The sequence below is a fragment of the Callospermophilus lateralis genome, chromosome 3 (genome assembly GCF_048772815.1).
Source record: "Callospermophilus lateralis isolate mCalLat2 chromosome 3, mCalLat2.hap1, whole genome shotgun sequence".
Lineage (NCBI taxonomy): Eukaryota > Metazoa > Chordata > Mammalia > Rodentia > Sciuridae > Callospermophilus > Callospermophilus lateralis.
Genome location: NC_135307.1, coordinates 170,193,727 through 170,213,591, shown reverse-complemented (window position 1 = coordinate 170,213,591; position 19,865 = coordinate 170,193,727). Strand labels below are relative to the sequence as shown.

The window sequence follows — 19,865 nt, the reverse complement described above, 5'->3', positions numbered from 1 at the left end:
GGGGCTGAGCTAAGCACTGCTGGTGGCATGGTGGCAGAAGTCTCCCATATTGTTACTTTTGCTCCCAGCAGTTCTAAGTCTTATGTTTCCATATGAATTTTATGATTGTTTTGTCCATTTTATCAAATGAATGTCATATTAATGGGGATTGTATTGAATCCATAGATGGTTTTCCATAGCATGGCCATACTTATGGATCTGTATAATCTACACAAACACCATAAACAACCTGCCACAAGCAGAAGGAGGAGAATACAAAATGCCACGATACCAAGCCATTGATGACTCCAAGAGAGAAACCCTTGGAAAAATTGTACCACCGATGATACCGTTGGCAAAGATACCCTGGTACTATTAAGAGTTACAATTTGTTGTCTCAATAGATTAGTTAAATTTTGAAACTTCACATTCCATGTGCCATTAAGCATGGCTCCTAGTTGTCTGGAAAGATTTGCTGCTCGAGAAATATTATCATAATGCATAGAAGTGACACACAGTCCAGGCAAGTTCCGTAAGCAGCTTAAAGCAGAGGAATCCATTAATATGTCTATTCCTTCTTGAAGTAAATCAACTCTTCGGTTGAGCATCAGAATTCCATTTCTAAGATGATCATTAATAATGTTTTGTGTTTGTAAAGCTTGTGCTACTTGTTGAGTTACATTATTTATTGATGCAGCAGTTTGTACAGTTGTGTGATAGTTATCGCAGAAGCTGTAGCAGCAGCAGCAGAAACAGCAACAGCTGTGATGATGGCAGCTGTAATTCCAAAGTTTCCTTTGGTTCTCAGTAATACTGGAAATTCTTCTATTTTTGTCTTCACTGGCACTGGGATGAAGGTAGGAATTCTGGCAATGATGGCTAAAGAAAATTGTGTAGCATTCCAGCAGGCACTAAGAAAACAATTTTCTGAACAATTTAGTACATTATCCTGAACAGAATTATTAGGTATAATGAAAAGGAAAGGTGAAAGTAAACAAACAGGAGTAGGTTTGAAATCTATATATTTAGTCTTATTTATTTGTACATTGGTCTCAAACGTAGTACTAGTATTATAATTGTAAGACCCATTAAACATAGATCCTCCTTTTATAAATCCTACAGGTGAAATATCCATACAAGCCCTTTGTCCACAAAATGACCATATATTAAATGGGTCTGGTGTAATGGCTTGACTAGGACTTTGATAAGTAAAATTGTTTCCTTTAAATGTTTCATTTGAAAAGGTGCTAAATCTAGGAGTAAATGTAAATCCAGGAGTTAAGTAACGGTGGAACCTCGTTCCAAGCAACCTGACCATGTCGGTGGACAGGTTTTTTACATTTGAAATAGGCCTCAATGGTGCTCATTATTCATTAGCCTCCAGGTGTGGGAGAACCATTGTCGCAAATGTAAGGATAGCTAAACTGGAGTTCTGGATATCAGCTGTTATGGATTTGAGATATTGCTAACCCTGCATTTATAAAGCTCAGAAGGCTTGAGAATGGCGGGTTGTTCCCCCCCCCCCCCCCCCCCCCCCCGCCGTGGTTGTTTTCCCTCAATATCAAATTTGGACTTATAATCCTTTTGCCAAATGAAATCCCTTTTTACACTGGGGGCAGGGTGTCTTGGGCAGAGTTTGACCTTTCTGAACATTTGTATCCACAGGAATAGCAGGGAGTCCTGTGGTAGCATTTGTAGTATTGTAGGGAAAACTGATTCATTAGTTATTGGCATTGGAAATGGCCAAACTTCAGGGGCGCCGGGCGCATCCTCCACCACTGGCCACAGCGTCCTGCTCCCCAGGCAGCCCCATGGTGCGGGGTGGGGAAGGGCCAGCGGCTGCAGCTGCCACCTGTTGGAAAGTCCCTACTGCGCCTGATCAGCTCACAGCACGCGGTGGCCGCTGCACCACCCTGCTTCACGCACCCTCTGGTGACAAAAAGGGGTTAGTAGCAACCTTTTGTTGTAACTCCTTCCCTGATAGTCCTTACTTTTCTGAACTTTCTTCCTCTTTCTGACTAGAGTTTTTATCAACGTATGCCCTAACTGTTCTTGGTTTTACTGGGGTGCCTCCTTCCTTCAGCAATTTACTTAACACCCTTTCGGTTTGAATTTTAGTAACTTCTGATCCCATATTTCTGTAACAAAGACAACACAACACACTAAGAAACAAAACAAAACAAAAACACACTGTATCAATTTTTCTATTTTCTTGAAAAGGCCATCCATCCTCTCGCCCTATCTGCTCCTCAGGGGTGAGCAGCTTTCCTCCCGTCCTATCTATTTCTAGGGACAGGCAGCTTACCTTGTCACTTATCCTGGAGCGTCCCGGAGTTCCCCATATGGGCCACCACTTGCCGCAGTCCAGCTGGGCAAAATAACTGAGAGGTGACAAGCAACTTGAAGGTTGAAGTGGGAACTGCTTTATTGAGGAACAGCTGAGGTATATATATCTAACTGATTTACATAAAGCATGACTCAATCAGCATCATCCAATCATAGCATTGCTCCCTTACAGACATAGCAATCAGCCAATAAGGAGCCCCCACCATCTTGATGGCTCGGTGGCGTTGCCTCACAAACCACTCCTCCTGGCAAACTGCCAGGCGCCATCTTGACTTGATTTCGGCCTCCAACAATGGCTTTCCATCTTCTGGGGTTTTATTTAATTTCTTTTTTCTATGTTTTATAATTTTAATGGTAGAGATCTTTTACCTCTCCTTAGTTAGGTCTATTCCTAGGTATTTTGTTTTTGTTGTTGTTGTTGTTTGAGACTATGTGAGTGACATTTTTTCCTGATTTCTTTCTCACTAAGTTCCTTGTTGGTGTAGAGGAAAGCTACCAATTTATGTACCTTGATTTTGTATCCTGTTACTTTACTGAATTAATCAGTTCTAAGAGACTTCTGACAGATTTGTTAGGGTTTTCTAGATATAGAATCACATCATCTGCAAACAGGGATAATGTGACTCCCTTCTTTCCTACTGGTATTCCTTTTCTTTCTCTTATCTGATTGTTCTGGCTAGTTTCCAGTACCGTATTGAATAAAAGTGGTAAGAGTAGACACCCTTGTCTCATTTCTGATTTTAGAGAAGTTTTTCCCCGCTCAGTTTGATGTTGGCAATGGGTATGTCTCATAAGCCTTTATTATGTTGAAGTATAATCCTTCTATATTTAGTTTATTTGGGGTTTTTATCATGAAGGAGCACAGAATTTTATCAAATTGTTTTGTTCACAGTAAACTAATTTTCCACAAATGTGCCAAGAAAATTCAATGGTAAAAACAAAACAGTCTTTTAAAAAATGGTGCAGGAATCATAGTTACAGGAAGAATTAAAGTTCATGACAACAAGTTATTGTTTGTTTTGAGGTTATGTATATAATTGCTTACATATGCTTGGTCATTTTAAAATTTCCCTCCATATTTTCATCTCACTAGTAGAGTGCCTGTGATGTGTAATAGTATGACTTAATGCTTATTTAAAAAGAAAACAGTTTTCTTTCTTTTCTACATTTGTGAAGATAAATTTCTGGGTTGGCAGGAGATTTCATTTTTAATTTTTTCCAACAATTACCATGATGTGTTTTTAAGTAAAACACAAATTGAAGAGCAATATATATGATGTACCTACTTATAGCACAGTATTCTTTAATTTAAAATATATAAAATAATATGTCTGGAAATATCTATATTGAGTTGTTTATAAAGAATTGGAGAGAAAAGGAGAAACTCTAGTTTTTATATCATGTATATCTGTAACATTTTTATAAAGAATATATTATGAGAAAAGTTTGTAAAATAACTCATGTGAAGTTCTCAATATTTTTGTTCACATTAAAAATATTTTTGGGGGCTGGGGTTGTGGCTTAGTGGTAGAGCACTCACCTAGCACATGCAAGGCGCTGGGTTCGATCCTCAGCATCACATAAAAATAAATAAAATAAAAGTATTGTGTCCAACTACAACTAAAAAAAATATTTAAAAAATATTTTTTAAATGAAACTCTTTTCTCCTAAAATGATGCTACTAATATTTTTTTTACTTAAAGGAAATTCATATGAATGGTGTAGCTTTCAAGTTTGTATTTTTTGTAAACAGGTAATGAATAACTTGAACTTGGATATGCAGGCATCTTACCTGGACAGTGAATGAAAGACCAGTTGTATCTGCTGTCCTCCAGACACATGCTGGAATTCAGAAGGGGCTGTGGATAGGCAGTTCCAGCAGAGGCCCTTGGAGGCATCTTCACTGGTCCTTTGTAGGATCCCTCCATGCATTTCCCTTTCTCAGTGTTGCTGGGATCAGTACACCAGCCACAGCCTGGCTGCTCCAAGCAATGACTGCAGGTATAATAACCTGAACAATCTTCAGCTATTAAAAGAACAAACAATAAACAATTCACTATCAGGTAGAACTAAATTTATTATCTTTAAATAACCTTTTCTTTAACAGACTAACTTAAATCCAAATTACTACTCTAGAGTGACCATTTTAAGTGAGATAATGAATTTAAAGAGCTCAATAATTTGCCCAACACATCAGAGGGGTCCCTCTTTCCTCTCTTAATCCCAGGATGGTGGAGGCAAAAGGAACCTCAGAGGGCCTCTACCAGAGAGCAATTATTTTATAAATTAGGAAAGTAGGAGGCAGAGACATTACACAGATTGAATAATGTAACCCTGAAGTTGAAGAGTTAATTTCTGTATTCTGTGATCTATCCTAGATTTACTTGACTTATTTACATGTATCACTGTTCAATTCTGTATGCAGGTTCTCATGATGCAGGACTAGATGACTTGAGTAGAAGGTCAAATCCAACTAGCCCATAAAATGTTCAAAGATTATGAACTCTGCCCCATGCCACAGTTGTCAACACAATTGTCACTACATGCCAAGCACTCAAGAGTGCCAGAACTCCCTTTTGCACTCACGGGGGCAGCTGCTCATGGTATACCACTCCATACACTGGTCGAAAGGGAAGGAGGCCATGTAGGCGTTGGAGTCCACACACTGCTTCATGTTGCTGCACCACATGCACTCAGAGCTGCTGCTGGTGCACTCCCCACACGCAGTCCGCAAGGCACATGGCGTATGGCACTTGGGCACTTGGGTTTCACTGGGAATAAAATCCAAAAGGGTCATTGAAGAACTTCACTAAGGTCAGAGACTTTTCAAGTGTGGGTTGTGAACTCAATTAGTGTGCCATGAACTCAATTCAGGCACTACATGACATGGAGAAAACAGAAAACACTGGATTCATCATGTACTGTTTGGTCAAGGTATTTACACACTCAGGGAAGAAAGGGACTTTCTATTCAAAGGTCACTGAGGACAAAAAAGAAGGAATAAGTAAATCTTTCAACAAATGTAGGATCTGAAACCTTTTAGAATATAGGGGACCTTTCCATCAATGAAAGAATGGATAAAGAAAATACATAGAAATATAAACAATGGAGTTTTATTGCACCATAATGAATGGATGATGTCATTTGAAGGAAAACGGATGGAAGTTGAGAACATTATGTTAAGTGAAATAAGTCAAACTCAGAAAGTCGAGGGTCATATGTTTTCTCTCATATGTGGAAGATAGAGAATAAAAATGAAAACAGTGTGTGTTTTGGGGGGAGGGACTTTATGAAAATCAAAAGGAGATCAGTAGAGTAGAAGAAAGGGACCAGAAGAAGAGAGGATGGGAGGGAATGGGGGAAAATAAAATTATATTATTATATCATGTACATATACAAATATGTAACAGTAAATTGCATAATTATGTATAATTATAATGCACCAGAAATATATTTTTTAAAAAAAGAAGAATATAGGGGACCCTGGGTGAACTTTAGGAGTTTTACAATCCATCTGAATTTGTAAAGTCCTGTGTTTATAATTTTGAGGATAAGTGGGACCTCTAAATGCACTAAATTTACCAAATCATTTAGAATTCAAAAAAGGTTGAAAAGCTCCCCTACAAAGTTTAGAAATCTTGTTTTAAGGTGATTCCTACAATACTACAAATTATCTTCTACACTTCTGTATCCCTCAAACATCTTACAGTATATGATTTACATCCTCAAATCATCAAAATTGCAGTTATTTCGTGGGAGCCCCCATGCAGAAAGGAAAAGCTAGTTTTGAACTCTTCTATGTGCCACTGAGGCTGCCCCTGTGCCTGCAGCTAAGGGAGCCTAGACTTAGCCCTCAGAGACATGCAAATTAAGAAACTATTTGAAACATTCGACCATTCAGTACTCAGCCACAGCTCTCAAACCCTTTGGACTGGCTTCTGTCTCCTGTCACAAAACTCTCTCATCATTTTTCCTCCCTGCAACACTGGCTTCCTGATTACTGTCCTGCAGTGATGTTCCTGCTTTTCTCATCTTTTGTTATTATTTTCCTTTGTTTTCTTCCACAGCATTTTTCTGCCACCACTAAGAAATCTGCCCTTGGGGGCAATTCTCAACACTTTTTGTGGTCAAGAAACCAAACAATCTCAATGTTAATTAGAGTATTAGATTTTCAAATAAAGTTATTTATTTTTGGTTTTGTTTATGGCTCAAACTGGTCAAAGCCACAGACTATTTCCTTCTGCTTTTAAAATTCTGGGTTTTGCCTGAAATCAGTTCTCCATCTGTCTTCACAACAATTTCGCACATCTCAATATTAACTATGTAGGGAAGAATGAAAAAAGACATTATATCATGTCTAAGCACAAACATACCACAATGAATCCCACTTACATATAATAATTCACAATAAAAAATAATAGAAGGAGCCAATAGATTGGGAGTTGGAAAAGGAAGTTACTAGGTAAGGAGATTGAGTAAATTATGTGCATGTATAAATAGGGCACAATGAATCCCACTATTAAGCACCATTATAATGCACAATAAAAAATTTAAAATATGTCAGGTGTGGTGGCACCTGCCTGTAATCCAAGAACTCAGGAGGCTGAGTAGGAGGATTGCAAGTTCAAGGCCAGTTACAGCACCTTAGCAAGACCTAAAAAAGGGAGTGAGACCCTGCTTTAAAATAAAAAATAAAAAGGGCTGAAAATGCAGTTCAATGGTAAAGTGCCTCTGGGGTCAACCTCCAGTATCATTTAAAAATAAAAAGTAAATACATTAAAATAAAAATGATACCTAACTATGACTCCTATACTTTCTTTCTCTAACTCCCTGGAGCACCTATCACCAGTGTCCTTACCAGGCCGTTCACAGATGCTACCATTGAGGGGGTTGATGCAGGTTGCAGCCTTTAATCCCCGAAAAGTGGGTTTTGACAAGATTCCACAGAACCCAGCATCGCTGGGCTCAGATGGCATCCACTGTAGTAAACTATTTGTAAATGGAGTCATATCTTCCCAGAACCAGTGGGTCATGTTGATCTTCAGAAGGCCAACCCATGGGGTTAAGGTAAGCTTGGACTACGGGCAAAACAGACACAATTATGAAAACAACCAATGTCTCGACCAAACAGGCTACTTGATAAAACCCACTAAGTTAGGTACACCCATAGGTACTGGGAAGCCTCCTTATACCCTAAACTCAGGTGTTGGTATAGATCACCACTTCCATATGGGTCATTTTACAAAGGACAAATACAAAGCTTAGAGACGAGAGGTATCAAAATTTTCACAGAGATCTATATCCAAAGTGATAATCAAGTTCCAAAATTTCTACACTCTGTGACAAATGCTATGAAGAAATGGTCATCACCCCACACTGGGTTTAAATGCCCATTCAGGACATGAAGTCATTTCCCCAACATTTATAAAATATTGGTTATATGTCTATCCTCAGATCAGAAGCTAAGCATTATGTGATGGTTGCCACTATCAACTAACTGACATCCATCACCTCTCATATTTACTATTTCAGGTCCATATGTATGTGGTGAGAACATGTAACATCTATGTCCTGAACAAATATTAAGTATATGATACTTAACTATTATCACCATAGCATATATTAGATCTCTAGAACTTATTCATCTTATGTAAAAAAAGGCTTTGGACATTTTGATCACCATGTTCCCATTTCTCACCCCACTTCTCAAGGCCTGGAAACCACCATTGTGCTCTTTGCTTCTGTGAATTAGACTTTTTAGATTCTACATATAAGCAGGGTCATGTTGTATTTAACTCTCTGGAACCAGCTTATTTCGCTCAGTGTAAGATCCTCCACCTCCATCTGTGTGTTTGCAAATGACAGTATTTCCTTCTTTTGAAAGGCTGAATCATAATCCTCTGTCTATCCCCAGATCAGACAGTGTTAACTGCCTTTTTAAATCTATTGCTTCATTTGGTACTGGATTTTATAAAGAATAAAAGAACAGTGAACACCTAGGATGGTTTTTGTCTCCTATTCTCCTAAAATTTCCTTGCCATTGTGCTTTAAAATTTTTTTAAATTAAGTATAATTTTGAACCCAGAAATGAAAGATATTCTTAATTTTTGCAGTTGAAAAACAAAATATACAATGTATTTTCATTTTTGAGAGGAAAAATATATATGCTTATTAAAAGACCTGAAATAAATAAATACATTCCAAAAGAGTTTTTAGTGGTATTAACAAACATTATTTGTTTTCTTACTCTTTTATTGGCATTTTCTAAATTTTTTTTAAATGGTGTTTTTAAAAAAGAAACATAATTTTAACAGATACACTTTATAAGTCTTTTCATAATGTCTTTTTGCTTTCCTGATAAAATGCAGGGCCATTAGCATTGTGGACAAGGTATCTCTGATTTGGCAGTGGGCCCTTCTTGAAGCCCAGCTACAGCATCTTTCTCCCATCCAACCTTCCCCAGCCACACATCTGCAGCTCACTCAGTGAGCTATTCCCTCAAACTTTATGCCTTGTATGGGAGGGTACCAGCGCACAGGGAGCCCGTCCTTTTTCCCTTTCCATCCACTCCTTCCCCCTTCAGAGTTAACTCTTCCCGGCTCTACCAGACAGCCTCTACTCTATCTTGCTTTTTTCATACGCAACTGGGCTCTACAGACTGGGCCACATCTGGAGTTTAACCTATGGTGAGCACATTACACTGGTTGTTTTATCTGTTAGCCTTTTCATAAGAGTGTGGGGTTCTGTTTTTGAAAAGTGCCACCCAGAACCTGTTAGGGATAAAACACTTGAAGAAGAGGGGAACAGACATCTGTGGCCAGCTGGCATAGTGGAGCCTTTTTACCCACGTAGTCTCCCACAGAGGTGGACTTGAGAGTCACCAGTTGAAATCCCAGCATGATGGGCAGGGCTGACTCTACCAATGAAGAAAATGTGAGCCTTTCTGAGCTCAGAAACCCTTCACAAGAAGATGCCCTCTTTTGTTGGGCTGCCAGGTCTAGAAAGACCCAAACAGATATAAATGTCTTAGTGGTAGTGACAACATGTACTAAAATAATACCTTAAATCTAAAGGAGATAAGTGTCTAAATATGACACCTAATTAGCTGTGATCCCATTGCTCTCTACTCCAGCAGAATCTAGAGATAAAATAGGTATGGAATTATCTAGTGATGTCACCAGACTATGTGCACAAACACACACACGTCACTGTTCATCTCACATATTACTTTTCATGTTATAATAAATATGACTTAAGAAAATGTATGAAGTATTAAAAGTTTCAAGGTCAGGTAAAAACCATTAAAGGAAGAGACTGACCTTCCTTTAATGCCACATCTACTACGCCACACATCCTGGCATTCCTCCTCTTCCCAGCACGTCCTCACCCACAGCCTTCCATGCACCAGCTGTGGGCATGCCCTCAGCAGAAAGGTGGGTACGAGACACTTAGGTTCTGAGGATTCACTCACCATGTTTTGTGATGGCTGCATTATTTGCAGCTGCTTAAGGACAAATTCCACTTTCTTCTGGGTTGTAAGGGAAGCCAAGAAGGCATTGTGGTTCCTACAGTACAGTTTAGCATTGTCATAATTCCCCTTGGCAGTAGTAATTTTCAAACACGAGTTTCCAACCAAATGCCAGCCAATGCCACAGATATTTTCTTTAACAAAAGGGGAGAGAAAAAAACAGCTTTAGAAATTACACAAAACTACTACATACCTAGTTCAAGTTCCTGAATACCTAAATGATCCTTGTGATTTGAATTCTAGGTGCTTCGTTAAGAATGTGGCAAGGGCAAGAGACACATTATTCACTTCCAGACACAGAATGCAAGAGATAAGTTTGTCAGTCTTATTTATTGGATCTCATGAAGTATATTCTGAAGTCAACTCTCTAGTCACTTGGAGGAAAACCCATTTAGTGTCAATACTTGGTGGCAGATCTTTTAGAAGAACAATTAGAAAGACTAACTCCTGAGTGGAGACCAGACAGATGAAAATGACAATGGAAAGGTGGAGTGCAGAACAGCAAACATGGACATGAGTTGAGAATGAATAAATCTAAAGTCTTCAAATGCTGCACTGTTTTCATATCATCGTGTACAAATTAAAATGAAGACTCTAGGGCCCCACCCCAGGCCTGTACAAGAACATGCCTTTTGGAAAGATCCCCAGGGGTTTTGCTATACATGAATGTCTGAGACTCAGAACAAGAGTAAACAAACAAGAAGCCCATTCTGCAAGCTGAACTGCATTATTCCAAAGGACACTCAAAAGGGCCCTGGTCCAGCTCAAGTGGCCTGCTCATGTCTTAGCTGTTACACAGTGCCACAAAACTCCCCCTTCCTAGACATCTGGATGGAGTAAATATATCAGGGGTTCAGTCATGGATGGCCACCCCAAAGTCATCACCTTAAATCTCAGGATGCCATAAACAGGTACTCAGGACTGGAGGTCACCTCAAAGTTGCTGCTAACACAGAAATCCTCCTCTCCCTCTGCTCAGAGAAGCCCCTCAAGAGGTGCCAACAACCAAATCCCCATGTTCAGTAACACTCTTCCATACAGTGCCCAGAAGTCTGGCAGCTAAGACTACAGAATTCTAGTCCCGGTTATCACAGCCAGGTGGGTGTCAAGGGAGGGAGCAGGTTCACTGACATGAACCCAGAATCATTTCATTCTCCAGAGGAGCAGATGATGCTAGACTTTATGTCAAGAACAGTCAGAGTGTATACTTAAGACTTGAATTTTAGTTTAAAAAACAAAAACAAGACACTGGGGCTGGGGATGTGGCTCAAGCAGTAGCACGCTTGCCTGGCATGCGTGCGGCCCGGGTTCGATCCTCAGCACCACATACAAACAAAGATATTGTGTCTGCCGAAAACTAAAAAGTAAATATTAAAAGTTCTCTCTCTCTCTCTTTAAAAAAAAAAACAAAAAAACACTGGTGATAGGGATGAATTGATAGAATAGGCGCCTCCTCACTGTTAGGTTACAACCAAGTCTGCATAAGATTCAGGGAGCAGACAAAGTTCTGGACCCATCCCCCAGGTGCATAGCAAGGCTTACCAGGCAGGGAGATGCACTCTTGATTCTGGGGATCCCACTGGCACTTCTGGTCCAGGTCACAGCTCCTACAGCTGGTCTTCTTGACACAACTGTACTTAGGGTTATCCTTGGGGCAATTCTCATATGTAGAAATGGAAATCTAGAAAGTAGAACATATTCAAAGTAGAACATATTCACAGAGATAACTCATGGTGGTGACCAATAGTTGTAAAGACTAAATCTAATTGAGGATGCAAACTTCAAATAAAGAGATAAATAAAATGCAGATGAACAGCTCTGTGGTGGAAACACTGTAGTAAAATGTTCTGCTCAAGAAAATGCCTTTAACTGGCAAGGAAGCAGCCTACTCTTTTAAACAGCATCCCTCAAATTGCTCATTGGTAAAATGGGGCTGTGGAACACACTGCTTTTCAAATACCTCCTACAGTCTAAAGTTTGCTTATAAACAGCAATAAATTGACAAAAGTATAAAGGCTGCGTCATCTTATCTTCTTTGGTCTTAGTGTAACCTAAATTTTTAAAACCATTTACGGGGAGCACCGAAATTATGCTGAGCAAGATATAACATAAAAAAAGGAGAATTTTCCGGGCTGCAGATGGTGCTTCCAGGGAGAGCCATGGCTACTTTCCGCTTGGCCCTCATCCAGCTTCAAGTTTCTTCCATCAAATCAGATAATGTCATTCGCGCTTGTAGCCTTGTCAGGGAGGCAGCAAAGCAAGGAGCCAAAATAGTTTCTCTGCCAGAATGCTTTAATTCTCCATATGGCACAAAATATTTTCCTGAATATGCGGAGAAAATTCCTGGTGAATCCACACAGAAGCTTTCTGAAGTAGCAAAGGAGTGCAGCATATATCTCATTGGAGGCTCCATCCCTGAAGAGGATGCTGGGAAGTTATATAACACCTGTGCTGTCTTTGGGCCTGATGGAACTTTACTAGTAAAGCACAGAAAAATCCATCTGTTTGACATTGATGTTCCTGGAAAAATTACATTTCAAGAATCTAAAACATTGAGTCCTGGTGATAATTTCTCCACATTTGATACTCCTTATTGCAGAGTGGGCCTGGGCATCTGCTATGACATCCGCTTTGCAGAACTTGCACAAGTGTATGCACAGAGAGGTTGCCAGCTGTTGGTGTATCCTGGGGCTTTCAATTTGACCACTGGACCAGCCCACTGGGAATTGCTTCAACGAGGCCGGGCTGTTGATAATCAGATATATGTGGCTACAGCCTCTCCTGCCCGGGATGATAACGCCTCCTATGTTGCCTGGGGACACAGCACTGTCGTGAACCCTTGGGGGGAGGTCCTAGCCAAAGCTGGCACTGAAGAAATGATCCTGAAGAAGTTGGCTGAAATACGCCAGCAAATCCCCATTTTTAAACAGAAGCGATCAGACCTCTATGCAGTGGAGACCAAAAAGCCCTAAAGTTTGTTTCCAACATCTCACAAAACAGGAAGATACAAATGTTTCTGTAGCATAGCTTCTGTTGATTCTTGTTTTGTAGGGGTGCTGAAGATTGAACCAAGACTCATGCATACTACCACTGAACTACATGCTTAGGCTCCTATTGAATTCTTTAATGGTTTTTTAAATAAATTTCAGCCTTTTCCTCCTGGGAGAGCTGTCTGTTGAGATGATAAAGCCATCTTGAATAGTTAGAAAAAGGGGGGGCCATGAAGCTTCTTTTCTTAAGATGCTGAAGAGCAGTAGGTTAAAAAGTATCTTGGTATCCTGTTGGTTGATGTACCTAATATAAACCTTTTTGTATATTAAGCCTCTTATCCCACCTCCTTGAGTTGGTCTGCTGCTATTCGTTTTCAAAAGTATATTAAAGTTATTGTTAGTCCCTGCATAGCTGTGGGAAGCAAGATGATGGATCCTTGGTGTTTGCCAGAGGATATGGCAACCTTTTCTTTCCTAGCAGCTTTTGGGCTCTTTAAATTCAAGAAGGAGCTAATGACTTAACACTAGGCCTTCCTGATCTTGGAAGAAAGGCCAGGTCAACAGTGAGCCTCATGGGAAAATGGCATTGGTGAAAGCAACTCTGTGTGTCTGCAGATTTTTCTGATAGGGTTGAGTGTCTGAAAATCTCATCTTTTTCTGCTTTTCAGTTTGCTTTTTTCCCTAGTAATACTTTACAGCTCCATAGATAAAAAACTTCTGAACCACTTTTGGTCTCAGAATCTTCTTGGACTAGTGTGTTTTTATTTATGTGTAAAAGTTGGCTCATGTGACCTGGTACAATACTGCTCTAGCACACTACTGGTTTTACATGATATTTACCATACTGGTAAATAAAGCAAAAATTTTAAACAAAAAAAAAAAAAAGGAGAATTTGCAAAGCCTATCAATTTCCCAATTCAATATTGACCACAACAAACCTGCCTGAAGCCCAAACCTTCTCCCAAGAACTCACACAGATTGAGTGAGCTCATTGTCACAAGCCTCAGACTAAGGATCGGGTACTTCAACATAGCCACACCCAGGGACATAGTCCCCAGACCACAGTCCTACCTTCTTTTAAATCACCACACACAAATTCCCAGGGCTAGCGAGACCCTTGAATCAGGATGTACTCAGCATCCTTTCCTAAAAGAAAACCTGATCTAATACAAAATCCAAATCTACATCTCATTAAAAAAAAATCCAGCCCAACTATTATGTATAATTATAATGTACTAATAAAAGAAAAAATATTGAAAACAAACCAATATGGGACATTATATATGCCATATATTCAACCTACACCTAAACACAATTAGGATATTTTTATCCTCTGAAATCCTTGAGAGATGACCCCTGACCTGGTCTTCCATGCAGCTGAGATGAATAGGGACACAATGGTCATTGCACCAGCGGCAGTCATTGGTGTTGGCCGTGCAGCTGTAACAATCCATGTGCTGGTTACATCTGCCATGGTCAAGGGCTAAGAAGAGAAGAAACATCAACTGTGACAGCTTCTACTAAGCACAATCTGAAATGGGTTAAAAACAAACAAACAAACAAACAAACAAAAACCCTAACAATGTCTGGGAAAGAAAATAAAGTTTGAAACTGGAAGGAAAATGTATTGGGATGTTCTGGTTAAATAAGACTTAGAGCCAGGCACAGTGGCATATGCCTGTAATCCCAGAGTCTTGGGAGGCTAAGACAGGAGGATCAAGATTTCAAAGCCAGCCTCAGCAAAAGTGGGGCTAGGCAACTTGGTGAGACCCTATCTCTAAATAAAATACAAAATAGGGCTGGGGATGTAGCTCAGTGGTCAAGTGCCCCTGAGTTCAATCCTTAGTAACCCCCCAAAACAAACAAACAAACAAAAAAATAAGACTTGAGACAATCTGAAGAAACACTGTTTTTCACTTAAAAAGATTAAACAGGAAGTAAAAAGCAAAAATAAGTTCATTTAACAAGTCTAAGAATGGAAATAAGATCTGGGCATTTGAATATATTTTTCTTAAGAAAAACCAACTAGAAACTGCCCAAGAGCCAAAGAAAGTTACAAAGGAGACCAATCCATTCCTCCCAGTTACAAACACCAAAGCTCATTTTGACCACAGCCAGCAGGCAGTGCCAGGACCCCAAGGGAAGTGTGAACTGAGTCATGCTGCATTTTGTACACATATATGTGATTTCCACAATGCAAGCTGCAGTACCCTGGGGTGACTGCAGACCTGGTGCACTTCCTGTTGACCCCAGAAAAGAGAAGCTGCACCACCATGCTGCCTCATCTGCTGAACCACCTCTTAGACACCGCACATGGTGAAACCCAGAAAGTGTAAATGGAGGTCATTCGGGTGGTGGCTCAGTGGTAGAGAACTTGCCTAGCATGTGTGAGGCACTGGGTTTGATCCTCAGCACCACATAAAAATTATAAATAAGTAAATAAATAAAGGTGTTGTGTCCATCTACAACTAAAAAAATCCTTAAAAAAAAAAAGAGTAAATGGGAGGGTCCATGGCCCACCCTCTTAAAGGCCCCAGCAGTATACCCCTTAGGTTGCTCTTCCTTCTCTTGTCATCATCAAAGGATTATGACCACCTCTGCACAGAGTGGAGTGAAACAGGGAGTTGATACTGCACATGAGATGACAGGAAATGGGCTCATACTGAATCATCTAAGGTAATTCAACATTATTTCCCATGTACACTTGCACATTTAATTTGAACATTTAAGAATTTGGTTAAAAATAACTGGCCTGCCTACCTTGCGGACGCGGGTGGAGGATCTGCTCTGCCCCTACTCCAATTGGGGTGTCTAGACTACCACGCCGGCGGGTCGCTGGGCCTGTTCCAGGCCTGATTTATTTCTCTTAACATGATAATGGTATCTAGTTCCATCCATTTCTCTGCAAATGACATAATTTCATTCTTCTCTATGGTTGAATAAAACTCGATTGTGTATATATCCCACATTTTCTTTATCCATTCTTCTGTTGATGGACACATAGGCTGGTTCCATAGTTTGGCTATTATGAATTGTGCTGCTATAAAAATGGGGATGCCCTTATCACTGTAGTGTAATTACTGTAATTCTTTAAGAAAAATACTGAGGAGTGTATAACTGTGTTATTTGGTGGTTCCATGACTACTCGTTTGAAGAATCTATAGATTTCCATAGTGGTAGTATTAATTTACAATCCCACCAACAGTATAATGTTCCTTCTCCCCCAAATCCTTTCCAGCATTTGCATTCTTGATGACTGTCATTCTGACTGGTGTAAAATGAAATCTCAGTGTAGTTTTGATTTGCATTCTCTAATTACTAATAATGTTGAACATTTCTTTATATATTTGTTGGACATTTGTATTTCTTCTTTTGAGCAATGTCTGTTTGATTCATTTTCCCATTTACTAATTGTATTATTTTTGGTGTAAAGTTTTTAAAGTTTTTTAATATACTTTAGAGATATTTATCCAGCAAAGATTTTCCCTATTCTGTAGGTTCCCATTACACTCCTAATTGTTTCCTTTGCTGTGCAGCTGTTTAATTTGATGCCATCCCATTATTCACTCCTGGCATTATTTCCTGAGCTTTATGGGTATTGAGAAGTCATTGCCTATGCCTATGTGTTGGAGTGTTGACCCTGTGTTTTCTTGTAGAAGTTGCATAGTTTCTGGTCTAACTCCCAGGTCTTTGATTCATTATGAGCTGATTTTTATGCAAGGTGAAAGATAAGGTCTAGTTTCATTCTTCTATATATGGATAACCAGTTTACCCGACACCATTGGTTAAAAAGGCTGTCTTTTCTCCAATGTATCATTTGGCACTTTTGTCAAGAAATGACTACATATGTGTGGGTTTGTCTCTGTATCTGTTTGTATGCCAGTACCATGCAGTTTTTGTTACTATAGCTCTGCAGTATAATTTGAAGACAGGTACTCTGATGACTCCAGCGTTGCTTTTTTGCCTTAAAATTGTTTTGACTATTCTGGGTCTATTTTTTTTTTTCAAATGAATTTTAGAACTGTTTTTTCTAGCTCTGTGAAGAATTCCATTGATATTTTGATGAGGATTAGACTGAATCAGTATACTGCTTGAGGTAGTATGGTTCCAGGCCTTTTTATTATTTCGAAACAGGGTCTCACAAAAGTTGCTGAGGCTGGCCTCAAACTTACAATTCTTCTGCTTCAGCCTCCTGAGTAGCTGGGATTACACCTTTGCACCATCATACTCAGTCAAAATGTTGTTTTTTATGAAGACTACAACCAGAAAATATAGTAATACAACTTTTTATTGGGGGGGCGGGTACCAGGGATTAAACTCAGGGGCACTTGACCACTGAGCCACATCTCCAGCCCTATTTTGTATTTTATTTAGAGACAGGGTCTCACTGAGTTGCTTAGAGCCTCACTAAGTTGCTGAGGCTGGCTGTGAACTTGAAATCCTCCTGCCTCTGTCTCCCAAGCTGCTGAGATTACAGACATATGCCACTGTGCCTGGCTTTCAACATATTTTTAAGAAATGCAGGTGAACAACTGAAACCAAAATCAGGACACTGCCTCTGGTACTTGAGAAGAACATACCAGAGTCCTCAATTGTATTCACAATGTTTTATTTCCCAGTATAGGTGCTAAATGCATTAGTATTCATTATATTTTATCCAAACTTTTCCTTTTCTCTAAAATATTTTATACAAGATCTGAAGCAAATATAACAACATGGTGACATCTATTAAATGCAAATAACACATAAATTAGTATTGGCTATTTATTTGTATATCTCTGGAATAGTCCATTTTTTAAAAATACATGAAAATTATTTAAGCTTTAGTGTTATTTAATCATTATCCTTTAAGTAGCTAATTATTTAGTTTTATTAATTAGTTATTTTATTAACTAATGTTGTTTGCTCAAGTTTTACATGTATACACAATTTACTTTTGGGCACTCTACTAACTTCCTGCTTTGAAAGTTGAAAATCTTAGCATTAACATTTCTAATCCCATTTCTTCTCCCTATTTTTGTTATATTGACACTACATGTTCATAACTTTCACATTCCATTCTATAATCCCATAGATATTTACTACAGAATCTGCGTCTGAGCTCAGGCAATCTTCTCGAAGTCATTCTACCATGACTTCTCCTTGAGCTCTTTAATACTTAATTTGCTGATTTCACAACCAAGTAGTATTTTGTAAAAGCAGCACTCATCAGGGCTGGAACTATAGTTCAGCGGTAGAGTGCTTGTCTAGCACATTCGAGGTACTGGGTTCAATCCTCAGCACTACATAAAAATAAATAAATAAAGATATTTTTTTAAAAGAAAGAAAGAGCTTGTTTTCTATAAAAATGTATGCTTTTTTTTTAAGCCAAGAAAAACATTTAAAGGAAACAGGAAATATGCTTTCAAATAGTGTTAAGGGGAGAATATTAAATAGGTGTGATGCAAGTCCATCTAATTTTCGGATTTGGGGGTAAGGAGATCATCTTTTTGGTATAAGATGCTAAAAGTAACTCAGAAAAGAATCCCACTCCTGCTGGGGTTGTGGCTCAGTGGTAGAGAACTTGCCTTGCATGTGTGAGGCCCTGGGTTCAGTCCCCAGCACCACATAAAAACAAATAAAATAAAAATAAAGATACTGTGATCATCTACAACTAAAAAATATATATTAAAAAAAAAAAAGAAGCCCACTCCTCAACCTACCATTCCTCATTTTACACAGAGGAAACAATCTCAGAGACTGACAGTTGCTCAACTAGGTGGAATAAATTTCCTGTTAACAACAAGAGAAAAAATAGCAGCAATAGTTCAGTGTATTTTCCACATATCCTTTCACAAATTTTTGGTGAGTTATTCTTCTAAGTTGCAAAAGGTTATTTCACTATAATACTTCAATTAGTCAGTAAATTTAATTAAAAAGACTCAAGAGAAGGAAAAATTGATTACATTTTCCAGCATATTTTCTGTTCCTGAGGTTCTGAGACTCCTTTTTTCATTAATTTCTGTTTACAGACCTTCCTTTATCACTGTTATAGGAAAAGTCTACTGGAAACAAATTACGTTTTCCTTCATTTCAGCGTGTCTTTTGATTTCCTCTTATTTCTTCTGCCCCATGTTTGTTTCTCATGTTTTAGTGTCCAGGATTTTGAACTGTACTTACTGTAAAAACGGGAAAGTAACCTTCATTTCTTTATGATTAAAAACAAAAATCCCACTTTTCATATTCTATTTCTAAAGCATTTATAAACCCTGTGTCCTTCAGGTTTGTCTTCAATTCTGAAATTATTTTTGAATTTCAAAAATTCTTAACTTCTAAAAAATATTTTTTAATTTAACAAATAAAATTCCTAACTTCCAGCCAGGCATGACAGTGACTGCCTATAGTCCTCCTGCAATTTCTGGGGCTAAAGGAGGAGGACTGCAAGTTAGAACCAATCTCACCAACTTAGTGAGACCTTGTGTCAAAATTTAAAAATAAATAAATTAAATTTAAAAAGAAAGATCTCAGAATGTGCTCAGTTGTAAAGTACCCCTGGGTTCAATCCCAAGTACTAAAAAAAGAAAAGAAAAGCAAACAAACAAACAATCAAATTTCTGAATTTTTCTAGTTCTGATTAGATTGTTCTTGCATACTATATACTTAGCTTGTTTTGGAATACTGTATTGTAATTTTCATCAGTTTTATATTTTTCTATATTTAATACTTTCTATATGAAGGGGCTTATTTTATTCCATACTCTCTTTTTTCTGATAAGAACTTTCCATGATATTTAACCTTGATGTTTTTAAGTAAAATTGCTTCTCCCTGGAGCTGGGGTTGTAGCTCAGTGGTAGAGAGCTTACCTCGCATAGGTGAGGCACTGAGTTCTATCCTCAGCATTACATAAAACAAAAAAAACAAAACAAAGATATTGTGCATATAGAAATAAAATTTTTTTAAAAAAAAAAACTGCTTCTCCCTGTGTTTTCACAGGGTAGCTGCAGGATAGTTCTACCTTCTCAGCTCTTGAGCTCACTCTTTGCT

The 19,865-nt window shown here is 38.6% G+C and overlaps 1 protein-coding gene and 1 pseudogene across 1 annotated transcript in view; one reads left to right on the top strand and one right to left on the bottom strand.

Annotated features, from left to right (window-relative positions):
• The window catches only part of LOC143394864 (attractin-like), a 79,517-nt gene that overhangs the window by 21,162 nt on the left and 38,490 nt on the right, over positions 1 to 19,865 (bottom strand). Inside the window, 7 exon segments of the mRNA XM_077109084.1 lie at positions 4,118 to 4,351; positions 4,912 to 5,085; positions 7,172 to 7,403; positions 9,797 to 9,987; positions 11,395 to 11,533; positions 14,204 to 14,325; positions 19,579 to 19,664. Of these exon segments, the coding sequence (XP_076965199.1) occupies positions 4,118 to 4,351; positions 4,912 to 5,085; positions 7,172 to 7,403; positions 9,797 to 9,987; positions 11,395 to 11,533; positions 14,204 to 14,325; positions 19,579 to 19,664 (1,178 nt within the window).
• Positions 11,986 to 13,712, top strand: LOC143394356 (omega-amidase NIT2 pseudogene; annotated as a pseudogene).